This window comes from Salmo salar, chromosome ssa13 (genome assembly GCF_905237065.1).
Source record: "Salmo salar chromosome ssa13, Ssal_v3.1, whole genome shotgun sequence".
Classification (NCBI taxonomy): Eukaryota; Metazoa; Chordata; class Actinopteri; order Salmoniformes; family Salmonidae; genus Salmo; species Salmo salar.
Window position 1 is genome coordinate 92,508,374 of NC_059454.1, and position 18,362 is coordinate 92,526,735.

General features: G+C 43.9%; 1 protein-coding gene across 3 annotated transcripts in view; it reads left to right on the forward strand.

Moving 5' to 3' along the window:
- Nucleotides 1–44: 44 nt before the first annotated feature.
- LOC106568185 (PDZ and LIM domain protein 5) overlaps nucleotides 45–18,362 on the forward strand; it is a 112,588-nt gene continuing 94,270 nt past the window's right edge. For all 3 annotated transcript variants that reach the window (XM_014138300.2, XM_014138301.2, XM_014138302.2), the window contains exons 1-2: nucleotides 45–347; nucleotides 15,869–15,974. In XM_014138300.2, the coding sequence (XP_013993775.1) occupies nucleotides 15,876–15,974 (99 nt within the window). In that variant the 5' untranslated portion in view covers nucleotides 45–347; nucleotides 15,869–15,875. The remainder of the gene's footprint in view (nucleotides 348–15,868; nucleotides 15,975–18,362) is intronic.

The following is an 18,362-nucleotide window of genomic DNA, read 5'->3' on the forward strand; positions in this document are numbered from 1 at the left end:
AAGCATAAAGGCTAAGGCATAGGCTGTGCTTGAATCTTCTGTGAGTTTTTCTTCATCTAAAATTGGACCAATATTCTTAGCAAGTGGGTACAAATGTAACCATCTTGAAAGTAACATTTATACATTTTACTTTTACATTTTGCAACATTGTCGAGTTGACCGAAGTAACCGGTATTCCCCGCCTACCATGCTCCAGTCAGACGACATATAGGGCGATGCGGAAGTCATAGTTCCGTTAACTTCAGTTTATTCCGTTTAGTCTGAAATTTGTGGTAGCGGTAGAACAGTCGCACGCTTTCACATCGCAACACCTCGACAAAACCGTCTGTGACTCATCCACAAAAAAGGTGAGTACAATTGGTACACAGGGGGACAGACACAAATTGAATAGGAAAACTATTCGAGATTAAATGGATAGATATTGTTAGGCTACTTTTGTTTTAGTTTAAAGGAGATACGAGCAAGTGCGCGAGGCAAGAATAAGCAACAACTTGTAGTCACACCGCACTCACCCACCTACAACACACCATATGGAGGGTGGCTGATACTTAATTGTAGCCAAGTTTGTGATATAGTCATAAAAAGGTGTGTTTGAAGTCATTTGTCATTTATAGACAGTTTACAGGTTGATATAACATGTTATGGTGTTGGTATGCCATCAGTGACTCAATAACTAACTACTACAGAGAGAGAGAAATTGGAATTAATGTAGGCTACTACTTGGTGTACTTATTTTTGTATTATTTTTTTATGGGCAGTAGCCGAGTTAGTATTGCAGTGTAGCCTTATACTTGGCAAGGAAAGGGAACGTGTTGAGATCTGTGTGAAAATTGTGAAAGGTCTTTCCTGCCCTGTGCGTTGTACCATAATAGGGTGTGTAAGACACGCATGCATGGGCATGAAGTAACGCTTTGTTCAATATTAAACTGAGCATAGTGTATCTTGGATATTGCCAAGGCTCCCTTCCTAAAACGTTGTCATGTCTCACTTGGGTGAGGGTTCTGTTCACATATTAATATCTGTAATTTCAGGAGCTTTTATCAAATGTCTTTTCAGTGAATATCAGAGAGAACTTTTAAAGCTTTTTTTTAATCAGGTGATTTGTGTACATACAGTCGACCTGTATGTCCTTTTTTCATAAGCAGTTATAAGCAGTCTTATGGTGGACTCAGACATGAAGCTGCTGTGGATTTAGTATACAGTATAATAAAGGGAATCTGTGTCTTGTGAAGCTGACATTTGTCTTGGACTTTCTAGTGATGTACTTCTGTTCAGTGGCGACCGGCATTTCTGACTAGATAATGGCTTGTTTTTCAACATCTGAGGAAAACGTTCTGAAGGCATAGAAATTACCACAGGACCGTTTCTAGTTATAATAACAGTTCATTGTGTTCATGTGTGGCGTGCTTAGAAAATAATCCATGCATCAGCTGTGCAAACTGATCTGAACCTGCAGACCTTTACCTATACTCAAATATGTGGTGTGAAAGATTTGATCCTTGACCCACTGTTATTGATTTGGTGATTTGCACATTTGGAGAGGTTAGGATGGAAGTCAAAGTTAAAGGTCGGTCCCCATCTTTGCTGGTTTTTTTTTCTTAGTATGTCCCATATAATTAGTATCAACTATCCATCCGATTGGATATACTCTGAAAACATGTTGATTACCAGATGGTTAGTGCCATGTTATCCTCTTGGTGAACTCTAGGTTGGTGCTGTTTGGCTTGTAATTACCCCTGAACCCTAGATGTATTTAGCTCACCTCAGCAATGGGTCACACTGGAGAGGAGAGAAGGGTGCCGTTAATGACTACCTCATGCCATGTGTGCGTGTGTGTCTGAGGTGGGGGGGTAATGGGTCGTGTGTCCTGTTGTCCTCCAGTTGTATGACCCTCTCCCTCTATCCCCCTCCCTCCCCTCCCCTAACACTGCCACCAGTGTTAAAGAGCTGGTAAAGAGCCCTCTACAGCCATACCTGCTCCAGGTGTGATCAAGACAGTCAGAGAGCCAGTGGGCATGAAGTCTGACACACTGGGGGAGGAGAGAGGATGGGAGGAGTGTGACGTAGGGGTCAGGTGACATGCTGGAGCAGGTGGCGCTCTGGCCCTCAGGGTACACCATTTACTACCTAGGTCACAGTGTGGATTTGTGACCGACAGCATGACTTACAGAACTGAAATATCATGTTTTAGGATGCCAAGGCAGGTATCACTCATGAAATACACCCCACAGTCAGAACATTTGTTTTCTCCTTTTTAAACTGAAATAAGAGGCCCTGTCTGTTTTAGTAGCTGAATCATTGTGGTCCACGTCACCATCAGCCTGTTATCTTTTATGGTGTTTACTGACGTCCCAGGCGGCTATGCTAACAAAGCTAACATCTACGCACATTCCAATAGGAACCATGAAATACTAGTTGAAGTTTACATTAAACTATAATATTTATTACATACAAACACAGTGTGTGTGGACGTGTTTCATTAACATAACACTTTTTCAAGTTCCTGTAAAAACTCCAATCAGTTTTGAAATAAAGATTTATTCACCCATGATGCATCATCTAGAGGGGTAGTTGAGGTTAAGTTAATTTATTTGCTTATATGCCTTCAGAATTAGGTTTTTATTCTCAAACACCCCCCTTTCCCCACCTGGCCGTCTCATTATCAAACGACTAAAAAGGACAAATTGGGGAAAAATCATTACATTTTATAAAAATGTTCTAATCTAAAATATTTAAAATGTATGTGTTATGTTTAACTCAGGCCTTTTAATTAGGGGAGCAATGTTACAAAATATTGGACATTGATTTGTTTATAACTTTTTGGGATTTTATGGAAATTGTGGTAAAATTAAATAGATAACTTCCGATCCTAATCTCAGTGATCCATGAGGACACTTTTGGAAAAATTACACTTGAGAATGTGTTAGCCAAATGTCCGTTTTGTGAGAATGACCCCCTTAGTCCAACCATTTGAAAGCATGTTTACTCCTACAGAGGTGTGTGTGTAGAGATGTACTTGTCCAGTCAGAGTTTTGGCTAACTCCTTCAGAAACTCTTTGTAGTCCTTCCTGGACATGAAAACTCAGTTTGAGTCTGGACTTCTGCTATCTCACTCACTCCTATGTCACAACTCAACTAACAATGATTTAGTTGTTCTGTACTAACAATTCTGCTCATTTTCAATGGAAAAGGAATGTAAAAATTAGAGGTTGACCGATTAATCGTCATGGCCGATTGATTAGGGCCGATTTCAAGTTTTCATAACAATCGGTAATCAGCATTTTTGGATGCCGATTATGGCCGATTACATTGCAATCCACAAGGAAACTGCATGGCAGGTTGACCACCTGTTACGCGAGTGCAGCAAGGAGCCAAGGTAAGTTGCTAGCTAACATTAAACTTACTTTAAAAAACAATCTTAACATAATCACTAGTTAACTACACATGGTTGATATTACTAGGTTAACTAGCTTGTCCTGCGTTGCATATAATCAATGCGGTGGTTAATTTATCATCGAATCACAGCCTACTTCGCCAAACGGGTGATGATTTAACAAAAGCGCATTGCCGAAAAAAGCACAATCTTTGCACAAATGTACCTAACCATAAACATCAATGCCTTTCTTAAAATCAATACACAGAAGTATATATTTTTAAACCTGCATATTTAGTTAAAATAAATTAATGTTAGCAGGCAATGTTAACTAGGGAAATTGTGTCACTTCTCAGTGCAAGCAGAGTCAGGGTATAAGCAACAGTTTAGGCCGCCTGGCTCGTTGTGAACTAATTTGCCAGAATTTAACATAATTATGACATAATATTGAAGGTTGTGCAATGTAACAGCAATATTTAGACTTAGGGTTGCCACCCGTTCGATAAAATACAGAACGGTTCCGTATTTCACTGAAAGAATAAACGTTTTGTTTTCAAAAGGATAGTTTCCGGATTTGACCATATTAATGACCAAAGGCTCGTATTTCTGTGTTTATTATATAATAATTAAGTCTATGATTTAATATTTGATAGAGCAGTCTGACTGAGCGGTGGTAGGCAGCAGCAGGCTCCTAAGCGTTCATTCAAACTTTACTGCGTTTGCCAGCAGCACTTAGCAATGCTTAATGCACAGCGCTGTTTATGACTTCAATGACTTCAAGCTTATCAACTCCTGAGATTAGGCTGGCAATACTAAAGTGCTTAATAGAACATCCAATAGTCAAAGGTATATGAAATACAAATGGTATAGAGGTATAGAGAGAAATAGTCGACGTGTCATAATTCCTATAATAACTACAACCTAAAACGTCTTAACTGGGAATATTGAAGAACTGGGAATATTGAACCACCAGCTTTCATATGTTCTGAGCAAGGAACTTAAACGTTAGCTTTTTTACATGGCACTGCAATTTTACTTTCTGTCACGCCCTGACCGTAGAGAGCCTTTTTATTTCTCTATTTGGTTAGGTCAAGGTGTGATTTGGATGGGCATTCTAGATTATGTATTTCTATGTTGGCCCGATATGGTTCCCAATCAGAGGCAGCTGTCTTTCGTTGTCTCTGATTGGGGATCATATTTAGTCAGCCTTTTCCCACTGGGTTTTTGTGGGATCTTGTTTTTGTATAGTTGCTTTCTGCACTGCATATAGCTTTACATTCGTTTTTGTATTTTGTTGTTTTTCCCGGTGTCATTCTAAATAAAAGAAAATGTACGCCTACCACGCTGCACCTTGGTCTCGTTCCAACAACGGACGTAACAGAAAGATCCCACCTCCAAGTGACCAAGCAGCGTGGCCAGGAGGAGCCGACATCCTGGACATGGGAGGATATCCTGGACGGTAAGGGATCCTGGACGTGGGAGGAGATCCAGGCCGGAATGGATCGCCGTCCATGGGAGCAGACGGAGGCAGCGAGAGAGGAACGGCAACGATATGAGGAATTAGCACAACAACGGAAGCCCGAGAGGCAGCTCCCCCAGATTTTTGGGGGGGGCACACAGGGAGATTGGCAGAGTCAGGGTTTAGACCTGAACCAACTCCCCGTGCTTACCGTGGGGAGCGTGTGACCGGTCAGGCACCGTGTTATGCGGTAATGCGCACTGTATCTCCAGTGCGCATTCACAGCCCAGTGTGCTCGTTGCCGGCTCCCCGCATTTTCCGGGCTAGAGTGGGCATTCAGTCAGGACGGGTTGTGCCGGCTCAGCGCTCCTGGTCTCAAGTACGCCTCCTCGGTCCAGGATATCCTGCGCCGGCTCTACGCACTGTGTTGCCAGTGCGCCTTCACAGCCCAGTGCGTCCTGTGCCAGCGCCCCGCACTTCCTGGGCTAAAGTGAGCATCCAGCCAGGACGGGTTGTGTCAGCCCTACGCTCCAGACCTCCAGTGCGCCTCCATGGCCCAGTATATCCTGTGCCTGCTCTACGCACCCAGCCTCCAGTGTGTCTCCCCAGCCTGGTAAGCCCTGTGGCAGCTCCACACACCAGGCTGCCAGTACGTCTTCTCAGACCGGTGAGACCTATTCTGGCTCCATGTACGAAGCCTCTAGTGATGATCCATGGTCTGAAGCCTCCAGTGATGATCCATGGCACGAAGCCTCAGTGATGATCTATGGCCCGGAGCCTGTAGTGATGATCCATGGCACGAAGTCTCCAGTCATAATTCATGGACCGGAGCCTCCAGTGATAATCCATGGCACGAAGCCTCCAGTGATGATCCATGGCCCAGAGCCTGTAGTGATAATCCATGGCCCGGAGCCTCCAGCGATAATCCATGGCACGGAGCCTCCAGCGATGGTCTGCAGTCCAGAGCCTCCAGCAACGGTCTGCAGTCCAGAGCCTCCAACGGCGGTCTGCAGTCCCGAGCCTCCAACGGCGGTCTGCAGTCCCGAGCCTCCAGCGGCGGTCGGCAGTCCCGAGCCTCCAGCGGCGGTCGGCAGTCCCGAGCCTCCAGCGGCAGTCTGCAGTCCCGAGCCTCCAGCGGCGGTCTGCAGTCCCGAGCCTCCAGCGGCGGTCTGCAGTCCCGAGCCTCCAGCGGCGGTCTGCAGTCCCGAGCCTCCAGCGGCGGTCGGCAGTTCAGAGCCTCCAGCGGGGGTTCCAAGTTCAGAGCCTCCGGCGACGATCCACGGTCCGGAGCTTTCAGCGACGACCCCCGAACTAGAGTCGCCACCGAGGATGGCGGATCCTCGAGCAGAGCGGGGTCTATTTCCCGCACCGGAGCCGCCACCGAGGTTAGATGCCCACCCGGACCCTCCCCTATTGAGTCAGGTTTTGAGGCCGGAGTCTGCACCTTTGGGGAGGTACTGTCACGCCCTGACCGTAGAGAGCCTTTTTTCCCTCTATTTGGTTAGGTCAGGGTGTGATTTGGGTGGGCATTCTAGATTATGTATTTCTATGTTGGCCTGATATGGTTCCCAATCAGAGGCAGCTGTCTTTCGTTGTCTCTGATTGGGGATCATATTTAGTCAGCCTTTTCCCACTGGGTTTTTGTGGGATCTTGTTTTTGTATAGTTGCTTTCTGCACTGCATATAGCTTTACATTCGTTTTTGTATTTTGTTGTTTTTCCCGGTGTCATTCTAATGTACGCCTACCACGCTGCACCTTGGTTTCATTCCAACAACGGACGTAACACTTTCTTTTCCAACACTGTGTTTTTGCATTATTTAAACCAAACTGAGCATGTTTCATTATTTGAGACTGAATAGATTTTATTTATGTATTATATTAAGTTAAAATAAAAGTGTTCATTGTTCATTCAGTATTGCTGTAATTGTCATTATTACAAATATATATATATATATATAAAAATCGGCCGATTAATCGGTATCCGGCTTTTTTTGGTCCTCCAATAATCGGTGTCGGTATTGGCGTTAAAAAATCCTAATTGGTCGACCTCTAGTAAAAATACTAATGTCAAACTAATGAATTTCAACAGAGCATGAGATCCTTGACTGCACCATGCATGCTATACTGTATATCCCATCAGGCATTGGGAAAAAACAGCTCTTGTTAGCCACTAACTTAACAATCTAAAATTGTTAGCTGACATGGGCTAATTGAGCGACTATAAGTGAGTGACATAACAAGAGAAAAACTGCTAATGCACAACCGCATTTCGATATTGCACCCTGTGTATTCTACTATTCTAACTTGCAACAGTATGTTGAGACCCCGACGGGCTCCCCCCAAATAAAAATATATAAATATACCATTATAATTTTTGGGAAATGTATCCAATGGCCTTCAAAAGAGGGGTCGCATGCCACAGACTAACTTACTTTGGTAAGTCAAGCGGCCAGCTATCTAAACCTATAGTAGGCCTAATCTTGGTTGAATCACCGACCGGGGGTCCCCCATTGATTTTGTTAGTCACTTAAAGCTGCAAACATTTCTCTCCACCCTATAGTAAAATGAGTAGAATGGCAGGCAATTATGATAAGTTAAGATTTTTTTTATCAAAGTTTCCCATCCCTGCCCTACAGTATGGCACATTCTTGCCAGGTGGTTGAGAAATGTGTCTGAGGGAGCCAGTCAAGCCTTCGGGCGTCCAGTGATTGGCATTGGTGTTGGGTTTAGTTCAAACACATCCCTGCTATTCCAGGGTGTGTCTCTGGCTCTGCCTGGCTCTGCTACTCTCTCCTCACCAGGTTCCAACGCGCCCCTGGTCTTCCAGGGTGTGTCTCTGGCTCTGTCCTCACCAAGCACAGTGGCATCAGCCCCATCACCAGCCTACAGTTCTAAGCCCTATAGACAGATAAGTCTGAAGACATGCCAGCATTCACACTGTTTTACACTGGGGATTCACTAGTTGATGGATATAGTTGGTAATCGTGGCCAAAAGTTTTGAGAATGACACAAATATTAATTTCCACAAAGTTTGCTGCTTCAGTGTCTTTATAGATATTTTTGTCAGATGTTACTATGGAATACTGAAGTATAATTACAAACATTTCATAAGTGTCAGAGGCTTGTATTGACAATTACATGAAGTTGATGGAAAGAGTCAATATTTGCAGTGTTGACCCTTCTTTTTCAAGACCTCTGCAATCCACCCTGGCATGCTGTCAATTAACTTCTGGGCCACATCCTGACAGATGGCAGCCCATTCTTGCATAATCAATGCTTGGAGTTTGTCAAATTTGTGGGATTTTGTTTGTCCACCCGCCTCCTGAGGATTAACCACAAGTTCTCAATGGGATTAAGGTCTGGGGAGTTTCCTGGCCATGGACCCAAAATATCAATGTTTTGTTCCCCGAGCCACTTAGTTATCACTTTTGCCTTATGGCAAGGTGCTCCATCATGCTGGAAAAGGCATTGTTCGTCAACAAACTGTTCCTGGATGGTTGGGAGAAGTTGCTCTCGGAGGATGTGTTGGTACCATTATTTATTCATGGCTGTGTTCTTAGGCAAAATTGTGAGTGAGCTCACTCCCTTGGCTGAGAAGCAACCCCACACATGAATGGTCTCAGGATGCTTTACTGTTGGCATGACACAGGACTGATGGTAGCGCTCACCTTGTCTTCTCCGGACAAGCTTTTTTTCTGGATGCCCCAAACAATCGGAAAGTGGATTCATCAGAGAAAATGACTTTAACCCAGTCCTCAGCAGTCCAATCCCTGTACCTTTTGCAGAATATCAGTCTGTCCCTGATGTTTTTCCTGGAGAGAAGTGGCTTCTTTGCTGCCCTTCTTGACACCAGGCCATCCTCCAAAAGTCTTTGCCTCACTGTGCGTGCAAATGCACTCACACCTGCCTGCTGCCATTCCTGAGCAAGCTCTGTACTGGTAGTGCCCCGATCCCACAGCTGAATCAACTTTAGGAGACGGTCCTGGCGCCTGCTGGACTTTCTTGGGCGCCCTGAAGCCTTCTTCACAACAATTTAACCGCTCTCCTTGAAGTTCTTGATTAGCCGATAAATGGTTGATTTAGGTGCAATCTTACTGGCAACAATATCCTTGCCTGTGAATCCCATTTTGTGCAAACAATGATGACGGCACGTGTTTCCTTGCAGGTAACCATGGTTGACAGAGGAAGAACAATAATTCCAAGCACCACCCTCCTTTTGAAGCTTCCAGTCTGTTATTCGAACTCAATCAGCATGACAGAGTGATCTCCAGCCTTGTCCTCGTCAACACTCACACCTGTCTTAACGAGAGAATCACTGACATGATGTCAGCTGGTCCTTTTGTGGCAGGGCTGAAATGCAGTGGAAATGTTTTTTGGGGATTCAGTTCATTTGCATGGCAAAGAGGGAATTTGCAGTTACTTGCAATTCATCTGATCACTCTTCATAACATTCTGGAGTATATGCAAATTGCCATCATACAAACTGAGGCAGCAGACTTTGTGAAAATTAATATTTGTGTCATTCTCAAGACTTTTGGCCACGACTGTACAATACATTAATCATCTCAGCCTAGCCTTAAACCCAGAGATGAGCTGGCGGTTATGAAACACTTTTTATAGCAAAAACACCTAATAGGCCGTACAGAGGCCTATCAGTTGAAAGACGGTAAAGAGGCCTGGTGCTGTCGATTATGATGACAGGCACGAATTAAGCAATATCTTCCGCTAGATTGTTTTTGTTTTCTTTCATATCTCTTATTTACTGTTTGTGTATGTTTATGTGTGGTCTAGACAGAGACGGAAGAGGAAGCGGGACATCCCACTACCTATTTTTTTTTCTGGTTCATATACAGGTTCATATACAGCCAATGCTATCGCATTGGTGTCTATGAGGGAGCCACCCCTTAAGCACACTGGAACTGTGACAATATTTTGCAATGGTAAACAGCCTGAGTAAGACATCTTTATTTGTCCACCATCTTAAGTCTGGCCTCACCCTCTATGTTTGTCACTCTTATCCCTTTGTCACTTCCTGGGTGTGTAGTAGCTATGCCACTTCCTGGGTGTGTAGTAGCTATGCCACTTCCTGGGTGTGTAGTAGCTATGCCACTTCCTGAGTGTGTAGTAGCTGTGCCACTTCCTGGGTGTATAGTAGCTATGTCACTTCCTGGGTGTATAGTAGCTAGGTCACTTCCTAGGTGTGTGGTAGCCTGTTGTGTCAGTGAGGTGTAATGGTGGCATGACTCCATATCTCTGTGCTGAAACACTTTATACAACAACAGTTTTGGTTAGTGTTGTCACAATACCAGTAGTATTGCAGTAACATTGGGGACAAATTCAGAGTGGCATAGTGTCCTGTTCGCCCCGTCCCAGCAATGCTTGTTCCCGTTTTCGAAATGTTATTTACATTTACATTTACATTTAAGTCATTTAGCAGACGCTCTTATCCAGAGCGACTTACAAATTGGTGCATTCACCTTATGATATCCAGTGGAACAACCACTTTACAATAGTGCATCTAAATCTTTTAAGGGGGTTAGAAGGATTACTTTATCCTAGGTATTCCTTAAAGAGGTGGGGTTTCAGGTGTCTCCGGAAGGTGGTGATTGACTCCGCTGTCCTGGCGTCGTGAGGGAGCTTGTTCCACCATTGGGGTGCCAGAGCAGCGAACAGTTTTGACTGGGCTGAGCGGGAACTGTGCTTCCTCAGAGGTACGGGGGCCAGCAGGCCAGAGGTGGATGAACGCAGTGCCCTTGTTTGGGTGTAGGGCCTGATCAGAGCCTGAAGGTATGGAGGTGCCGTTCCCTTCACAGCTCCGTAGGCAATCACCAGGGTCTTGTAGCGGATGCGAGCTTCAACTGGAAGCCAGTGGAGAGAGCGGAGGAGCGGGGTGACGTGAGAGAACTTGGGAAGGTTGAACACCAGACGGGCTGTGGCGTTCTGGATGAGTTGTAGGGGTTTAATGGCACAGGCAGGGAGCCCAGCCAACAGCGAGTTGCAGTAATCCAGACGGGAGATGACAAGTGCCTGGATTAGGACCTGCGCCGCTTCCTGTGTGAGGCAGGGTCGTACTCTGCGAATGTTGTAGAGCATGAACCTACAGGATCGGGTCACCGCCTTGATGTTAGTGGAGAACGACAGGGTGTTGTCCAGGATCACGCCAAGGTTCTTAGCACTCTGGGAGGAGGACACAAGGGAGTTGTCAACCGTGATGGCGAGATCATGGAACGGGCAGTCCTTCCCCGGGAGCACATGTTATGCGCATGTGCTACACCAAAAACCTATCACTGATATTCACACTTCTACTCAATACAACACATATTAACTTCACACTGTTCACTGTATGATAGAATGCTGCATATAATGTATAAAATAGTAAAAATAAAGAAAAACCCTTTTGACTGGTACTGTATAATTTACAAAACATATGTGGGATTGGAAATGATGCAGACAATTACCGTTGATGGAAGCTACAATCTATCTGCAATATTAAAGCTGATCTACCCCCTAAATAAAGTAAACAATTAAATGAAAAGAAGAATATGAGCAGTAATAGTGAAGACATAAAAATAAAACGTAAAAACTATGAAATAAAACATGGAATCATGTAGTAACCAAAAACGTGTTAAACAAATCAAAATATATTTTATCTTTCAGATTCTTCAAAGTAGCGACCCTTTGACTTGATAACAGCTTTGCACACTATTGGCATTCTCTCAACCAGCTTAACCTGGAATGCTTTTCCAACAGTCTAGAAAGAGTCCCCACATATGCTGAGCACTTGTTGGCTGCTTTTCCTTCACTCTGTGGTCCAACTCATCCCAAACCATCTCACTCCATCACTCTCCTTCTTGGTCAAATAGCCCTTTTTTCAATGACGGCCTAGGAACAGTGGGTTAACTGCCTTGTTCAGGGGCAGAACAACAGATTTGTACCTTGTCAGCTCAGGGATTCAAACTTGCAACCTTTCGGTTTCTAGCCCAACGCTCTAACCACTAGGCTACCCTGCCGCCCTTACACAGCCTGGAGGTGTTTTGGGTCTCCTGAGGGGGCAAAGGTGTTGTCGTGCCCTCTTTGCAACTGTCTTGGTGTGTTATGATATAATTTCCAAAGATTATACCTTTTTTAAACATTTTTTAAACAAACCAAAAAAAATTAGTATATATTTGAGTTTAACCACAATATTTGTTGCATTATTTGTTCTGTCTTTTCTGGTGAATTAAACTGAAATTGAAAACCAACGTTCTATGGCTTGTTTTAAAAAATACCTATATTTTGGTTGTAATCTGAATAAAGGGAAGGAGGCCATTCTTGAACATGGGGTGACATTCTTACTTATCTGCTAGAGAACCAGTTTGGATGTTAGTATAACTTTTGTAATACTTTAATATTTAATCATTTCTGCACTCCAAATTCATATTCATTATATAAATAGGCCCTTTAATTTTGTCTTGCTTTGCTCATATTTGCAAAGACCTACTTGTGATTTGGCTGGAGGAATGGGAGGAAGGAATATACTGTACATGCATAATGATCTGCATGTCATTGTGGCAGTCAGGGGAAAACTGCATGAAACATTCTTTACTTTACTACAGTTAACACACAGACCCTCCCTCCCTCCCTCCCTCCCTCCCTCACACACACACACACCACTCTCTCTCCCACAAACACATACATACTACTCCCAACGTTAAAAACGTTAGGCACCAAATGGAATGTAAGGAGCACCAGAAATAGATTGATTTTGAATCATTTAGGCATATGAATCCTAAGCACATCTCATGAGTAGCAGACCTTGAAGGAGTTCCCACATATGTTCCCACATATGCTGAGCACTTGTAGGCTGCTTTTCCTTCACTCTGCGGACGAACTCATCCCAAACCATCTCCATTGGGTTGAGGTCGGGTGATTGTGGAGGCCAGGTCATCTGATGCAGCACTCCATCACTCTCCTTCTTGGTCAAATAGCCCTTACACAGCCTGAATGTGGGTCATTGACCTCTTGAAAAACCAATGGTAGTCCAACTAAGCTCAAATCAGATGGGATGGCATATAACTGCAGAATGCTGTGGTAGCCATGCTGGTTAAGTGTGCATTGAATTCTAAATAAATCACAAACAGTGTCACCGGCAAAGCACCCCCACAACATCAAACCACCTCCTCCATGCTTCACGGTGGGAACCACACATGCAGAGATTATCCGTTCATCTACTCTGCGTCTCACAAAGACACGGCGGTTGGAACCAAACATCTCAAACAGATTTCTACTGGTCTAATGTCTATTGCTTGTGTTTCTTGGCCCAAGCAAGTCTCTTCTTCTTTTTGGTGTCCTTTAGTAGTGGTTTCTTTGCAGCCATTCGACCATGAGGGCCTGATTTACACAGTCACCTTTGAACAGTTTATGATGAGATGTGTCTGTTACTTGAAGTCTGTGAAGCATTTATTTGGGCTACAATTTCTGAGGCTGGTGACGCTAATTAACTTATCCTCTGCAGCAGAGGTACCACTGGGTCTTCCTTTCCTGTGGCAGTCCACATGAGAACCAGTTTCATCATAGCGCTTGATGGTTTTCGCGGCTGCAGTTGAAGAAACTTTAAAAATTCTTGACATTTTCTGTATTGACTGACCTTCATGTCTTAAAGTAATGATGGACTGTTGTTTCTCTTTGCTTATTTGAGCTGTTCTTAATATGGACCAAGTCTTTTATCAAATAGGGCTATCTTCTGTGTACCACCCCTACCTTGTCACAACACAACTGATTGGATCAAATACATTAAGAAGGAAATAAATTCCACAAATTAACTTTTAACAATACACACCTGTTAATTGAAATGCATTCCAGGTGACTACCTCATGAAGCTGTCATCAAGGCAAAGGGTGGCTACTTTGAAGAATTTGTTTAAGAATGTTTTGGTTACTACATGATTCATATGTGTTATTTCATAGTTTTGATGTATTCACTATTATTCTACAATGTATAAAGTAGTAAAAATGAAGAAAAACCCTGGAATGAGTAGGTGTGTCTAAACTTTTGACTGGTACTGTAAGTATTCACAGCCCTTAGATATGACACTCCAAATTGAGCTCAGGTGCATCCACTTTCCTTTGATCATCCTTGAGATGTCACTACAACTTGATTGGAGTCCATCTGTGGCCAATTTATGGTCAGGGGGGTGCCCACGAACCCAATGGCCACTCTGACAGAACTGCAGAGTTCCTTGGCTGAGTTGGGAGAACCTGCAAGAAGGACAACAGTATCTACAGCACTTCACCAATCTTGGTTTTATGGGAGAGTGGCCAGACTAAAGCCACCGCTGAGGAAAAAGGCACATGACAGTACGCCTGGAGTTTGCAAAAAGGCATGTGGAAGACTGAGAGCATAAAGCAAAACTCTGTGGTCTGATGAGACATCAAATGTAGCTCATTGGCCTGAATGCAAAGCGCTAAGTCTGGAGTAAACCAGGCATAGCTCATCACCTGTCTAACACCATCCCTACCTTGAAGCATGTTGACAGCAGCATGCTGTGGGGACGCTTTTCACGCCAGGGACTGGGAGACTGCTAAGGATAGAGGGAAAAATGAATAGCGCTAATTACAGGCAATTAATCTATTTTGAATTCAGGCTGTAACACAACAAAATGTGGAATAAGTCAGGTGGTATGAATACTTTCTGAAGACACTGTAACCATGTGTTATCTTTCAAAAATTATTTAACAGACTAATAACAATACTGTTATAAAAGAAGCCCTAACTTTTAGCCCATCCGGCTTCCATGGAATCAGCTAAGTGAAGGATTTTGTGACACTGCAGAGATTTGGAGCTTGGCAGACTTTGGTGTTAAGCGTACGCACAGCGATGTTCTAGAATATTGGACCATTGGCTTTCATACTTTACAAATTCTCAGCGCAGTTCAAGAAATGTCTCAAACTATCAACTCATTCAAATGAATAGAGAACACGTTCCGGAGCTGCGCTGGTTTTTGAATTGTCGGCAGGTGTGCTTCCCCCGCGGATGGTGGTCTCAGAGCCATGTAGCACAATAGGATGCTGGACTATCACGTCTCAGCGGCTGTGGACTATGGTTTAGGCTCTGTAATTCTCCTTTTCAGTAGGGCCGGGATGATACCAGTATCACTATACTCGTTAGAAAGGAAACAAAACACAAAGCGGATTTAACATCTTTAGGAAAACAACCCTAATGTTGGAAACAAACGTCACATTTATTTATTTTCCAAATCTATAGCACACAATAATTTCCATACAGCAGGTTTGTAAAGGACCAAAGAGTTTGGTCTGCTTCGTGTTTTAAATGTTTCAATGGAGAAAAAATATTGCGACACTGTGTCACAATTATCTTCGTCTTCTGACGATAATGCGAAATCGTCATCTGAGAATGTAGACCAATACGCAGCAGGTGTGCAGTTGTTCATTTTGAACATTTAATTAAATCAACACGAAATCAAAAACAACAAACAAGAAAACGAACGATAAACTGACAGTCTGCAAAGCATAGGCTCAACACAGAACAATCACCCACAAATCACACACACAAACACACCCTAATATATGGGACTCTCAATCAAAGGCAGATAGACAACACCTGCCTTCAACTGAGAGTCCCAACCCCAATTAACCAAACATAGAAACACACACACCAGACTAACCATAGAATACAAACACATAGACCATCAACCAAAAACCCGGAAATACTAAATCAAACACCCTTTACACAAACACACCCCCCGAACCACATAAAACAAATACCCTCTGCCACGTCCTGACCAAACTACAAAACAATTAACCTTATACTGGCCAGGACGTGACACACTGGTATTGTTGCAGGTATTGTCACAGCCCTACTCTTCAGTGACCCACTGAGAACAGCTGGTAATAGTGTGTTTTTGCTGATGTTTTATGTTTCTTATTCAATATTAGAATATTGTAGATGGGAGTGTAGGAGTGCCTTGTCTTCTTCTTTATAACCTATAAAGGACCAGCTTATTAATGTTTTGCTTCAATATGTTTTTGTTTCTCTAGGAGAATCATGAACAGCAACTACAGCATCTCCCTGGGTGGCCCCGCCCCCTGGGGCTTCAGACTGCAGGGAGGAAAGGACTTCTGTCTGCCCCTCACTATCTCACGGGTGAGTCTCTCTCTCTTTCTCTCTCTCTCTCTTTCTGTCTCACCCTTTCTGTCTCTCACTCTTTCTGTTCCTCTCGCTGTTTCTCTCTCTCTCTCTCACACACACACACACACACACACACACACACATGTTCTGCCCCCCCAAAAAACATATCACACATGCTCACACTCACAGACATGCATCCTCTCAACCATGACACTCACCTCACAGGAATGGCATTCATGCTCACTATGCCATCTGGTTCTATGGTGATTAAAGGGCCATGCTCACTATGCCATCTGGTTCTATGGTGATTAAAGGGCCATGCTCACTATGCCATCTGGTTCTATGGTGATTAAAGGGCCATGCTCACTATGCCATCTGGCTCCATGGTGATTAAAGGGCCATGCTCACTATGCCATCTGGTTCTATGGTGATTAAAGGGCCATGCTCACTATGCCATCTGGTTCTATGGTGATTAAAGGGCCATGCTCACTATGCCATCTGGTTCTATGGTGATTAAAGGGCCATGCTCACTATGCCATCTGGCTCCATGGTGATTAAAGGGCCATGCTCACTATGCCATCTGGTTCTATGGTGATTAAAGGGCCATGCTCACTATGCCATCTGGCTCCATGGTGATTAAAGGGCCATGCTCACTATGCCATCTGGTTCTATGGTGATTAAAGGGCCATGCTCACTATGCCATCTGGCTCCATGGTGATTAAAGGGCCATGCTCACTATGCCATCTGGTTCTATGGTGATTAAAGGGCCATGCTCACTATGCCATCTGGCTCCATGGTGATTAAAGGGCCATGCTCACTATGCCATCTGGCTGCATGGTGATTAAAGGGCCATGCTCACTATGCCATCTGGCTCCATGGTGATTAAAGGGCCATGCTCACTATGCCATCTGGCTCCATGGTGATTAAAGGGCCATGCTCACTATGCCATCTGGCTGCATGGTGATTAAAGGGCCTGTGCTATAGATTCAGTATGACACTTACCGCTGATTTCAACCACACAACCTTTCATTTGGCAGCTTTTACTACAAAGTCCCGTTTGACTGCTCATGGCCTCTGTCAATCTCCCTCTGTCTCTATCTTTGTGCCTCTCATGCCATTTTTATCTGACATATCTAAATAACAATCACAGTATTAACTATCCCCAGAAATTTCCAGAATCTCTGTGAAGACTACAAAGACTACAAAGGTATAGGCTTTGCTCTTCAGTCTGATGACTCTTTACACTGGGTCTCCACATGTCTCTGGCTCTGGGTTCGTAGTCAGTTGGGCGTTCCTCCCAGTCCCAGAGCACTAGATTAACCTGTCTGTCTACGGAGGCCAGGGCAGGAACTCCTGCGGTTCTTTAATATCTGTCTGGGTCATGGGTCTCTGGCCTGGGTCTTGTCTGGGTCTGGGATAGGAGAGAAGCAGTAGTGCTGCCAGGCCTGCTGTGTGAAGGAGGACTCTGCTGCTGCTAGTGATGAATGGTTGTGAACTGCTGCTCTGCTGCATCACCGTAGTTATACACAGTTTGGGATTCTCTCCATAACGCTGTCTGTGTTGCTGCTGTGAGAAAGAGGAGATTCTCTCCATAACGCTGTCTGTGTTGCTGCTGTGAAACAGAGGAGATTCTCTCCATAACGCTGTCTGTGTTGCTGCTGTGAGAAAGAGGAGATTCTCTCCAACACTGATTGTGAATTGATAGTGACTATGCTTCTCTATTAGACAAGCACAGCTCTGCAGTGTATGACCCACAATTATCCATTTATCATTTCTGTTGAAGTGCCTCTGTCAATAGCACAGCAGTATTATGATGTCTTGTTCAGTATTTTAGCTACTATTTGCTCAGTACTCTGCTCCTCAGATGTGTTTCCGATGTTGATGATTGAGACAGTTTGCTTTGACTGTAGCTCCATGTTGGTTTTGGAGATTGCTCTGGAGAGTTTCCTTGGGAGGAGTCCTAAAACAAAAGATATGAACTATGAAGATAAATGTGGTCGTAACCATGCTTGTATCGGTTCATTTACTTTAATGTTACTGACATATCTGGACATGCAACTGCCACAACTAAATATCAACAGAACTTTTGAAATGCAATGCTCTGTTTTCAGACAGTTGAATTAGGTCTATAAGGATAAATAACAAACCCCCACAATATCCCTGTAATTACAGTAAGACACACAGATTAGTAAAGGGATTATATCTGAGCCACAAAATACATTGTTTATGGAATTTTCAGTGCTTGAGAGCTTTAAATATCTACTTCAGCAGACATTGGAATAAATCAGGTGGGAAGCAATCCTCAGAGAATGTGTCTGCAAATCCAAAATGTCAGCTTTGAGTTTAGTGGTTTGGCAGCATTGGGTTTGTCTAACTTTGGGCATTGTCCAACTCTCTCAGAAT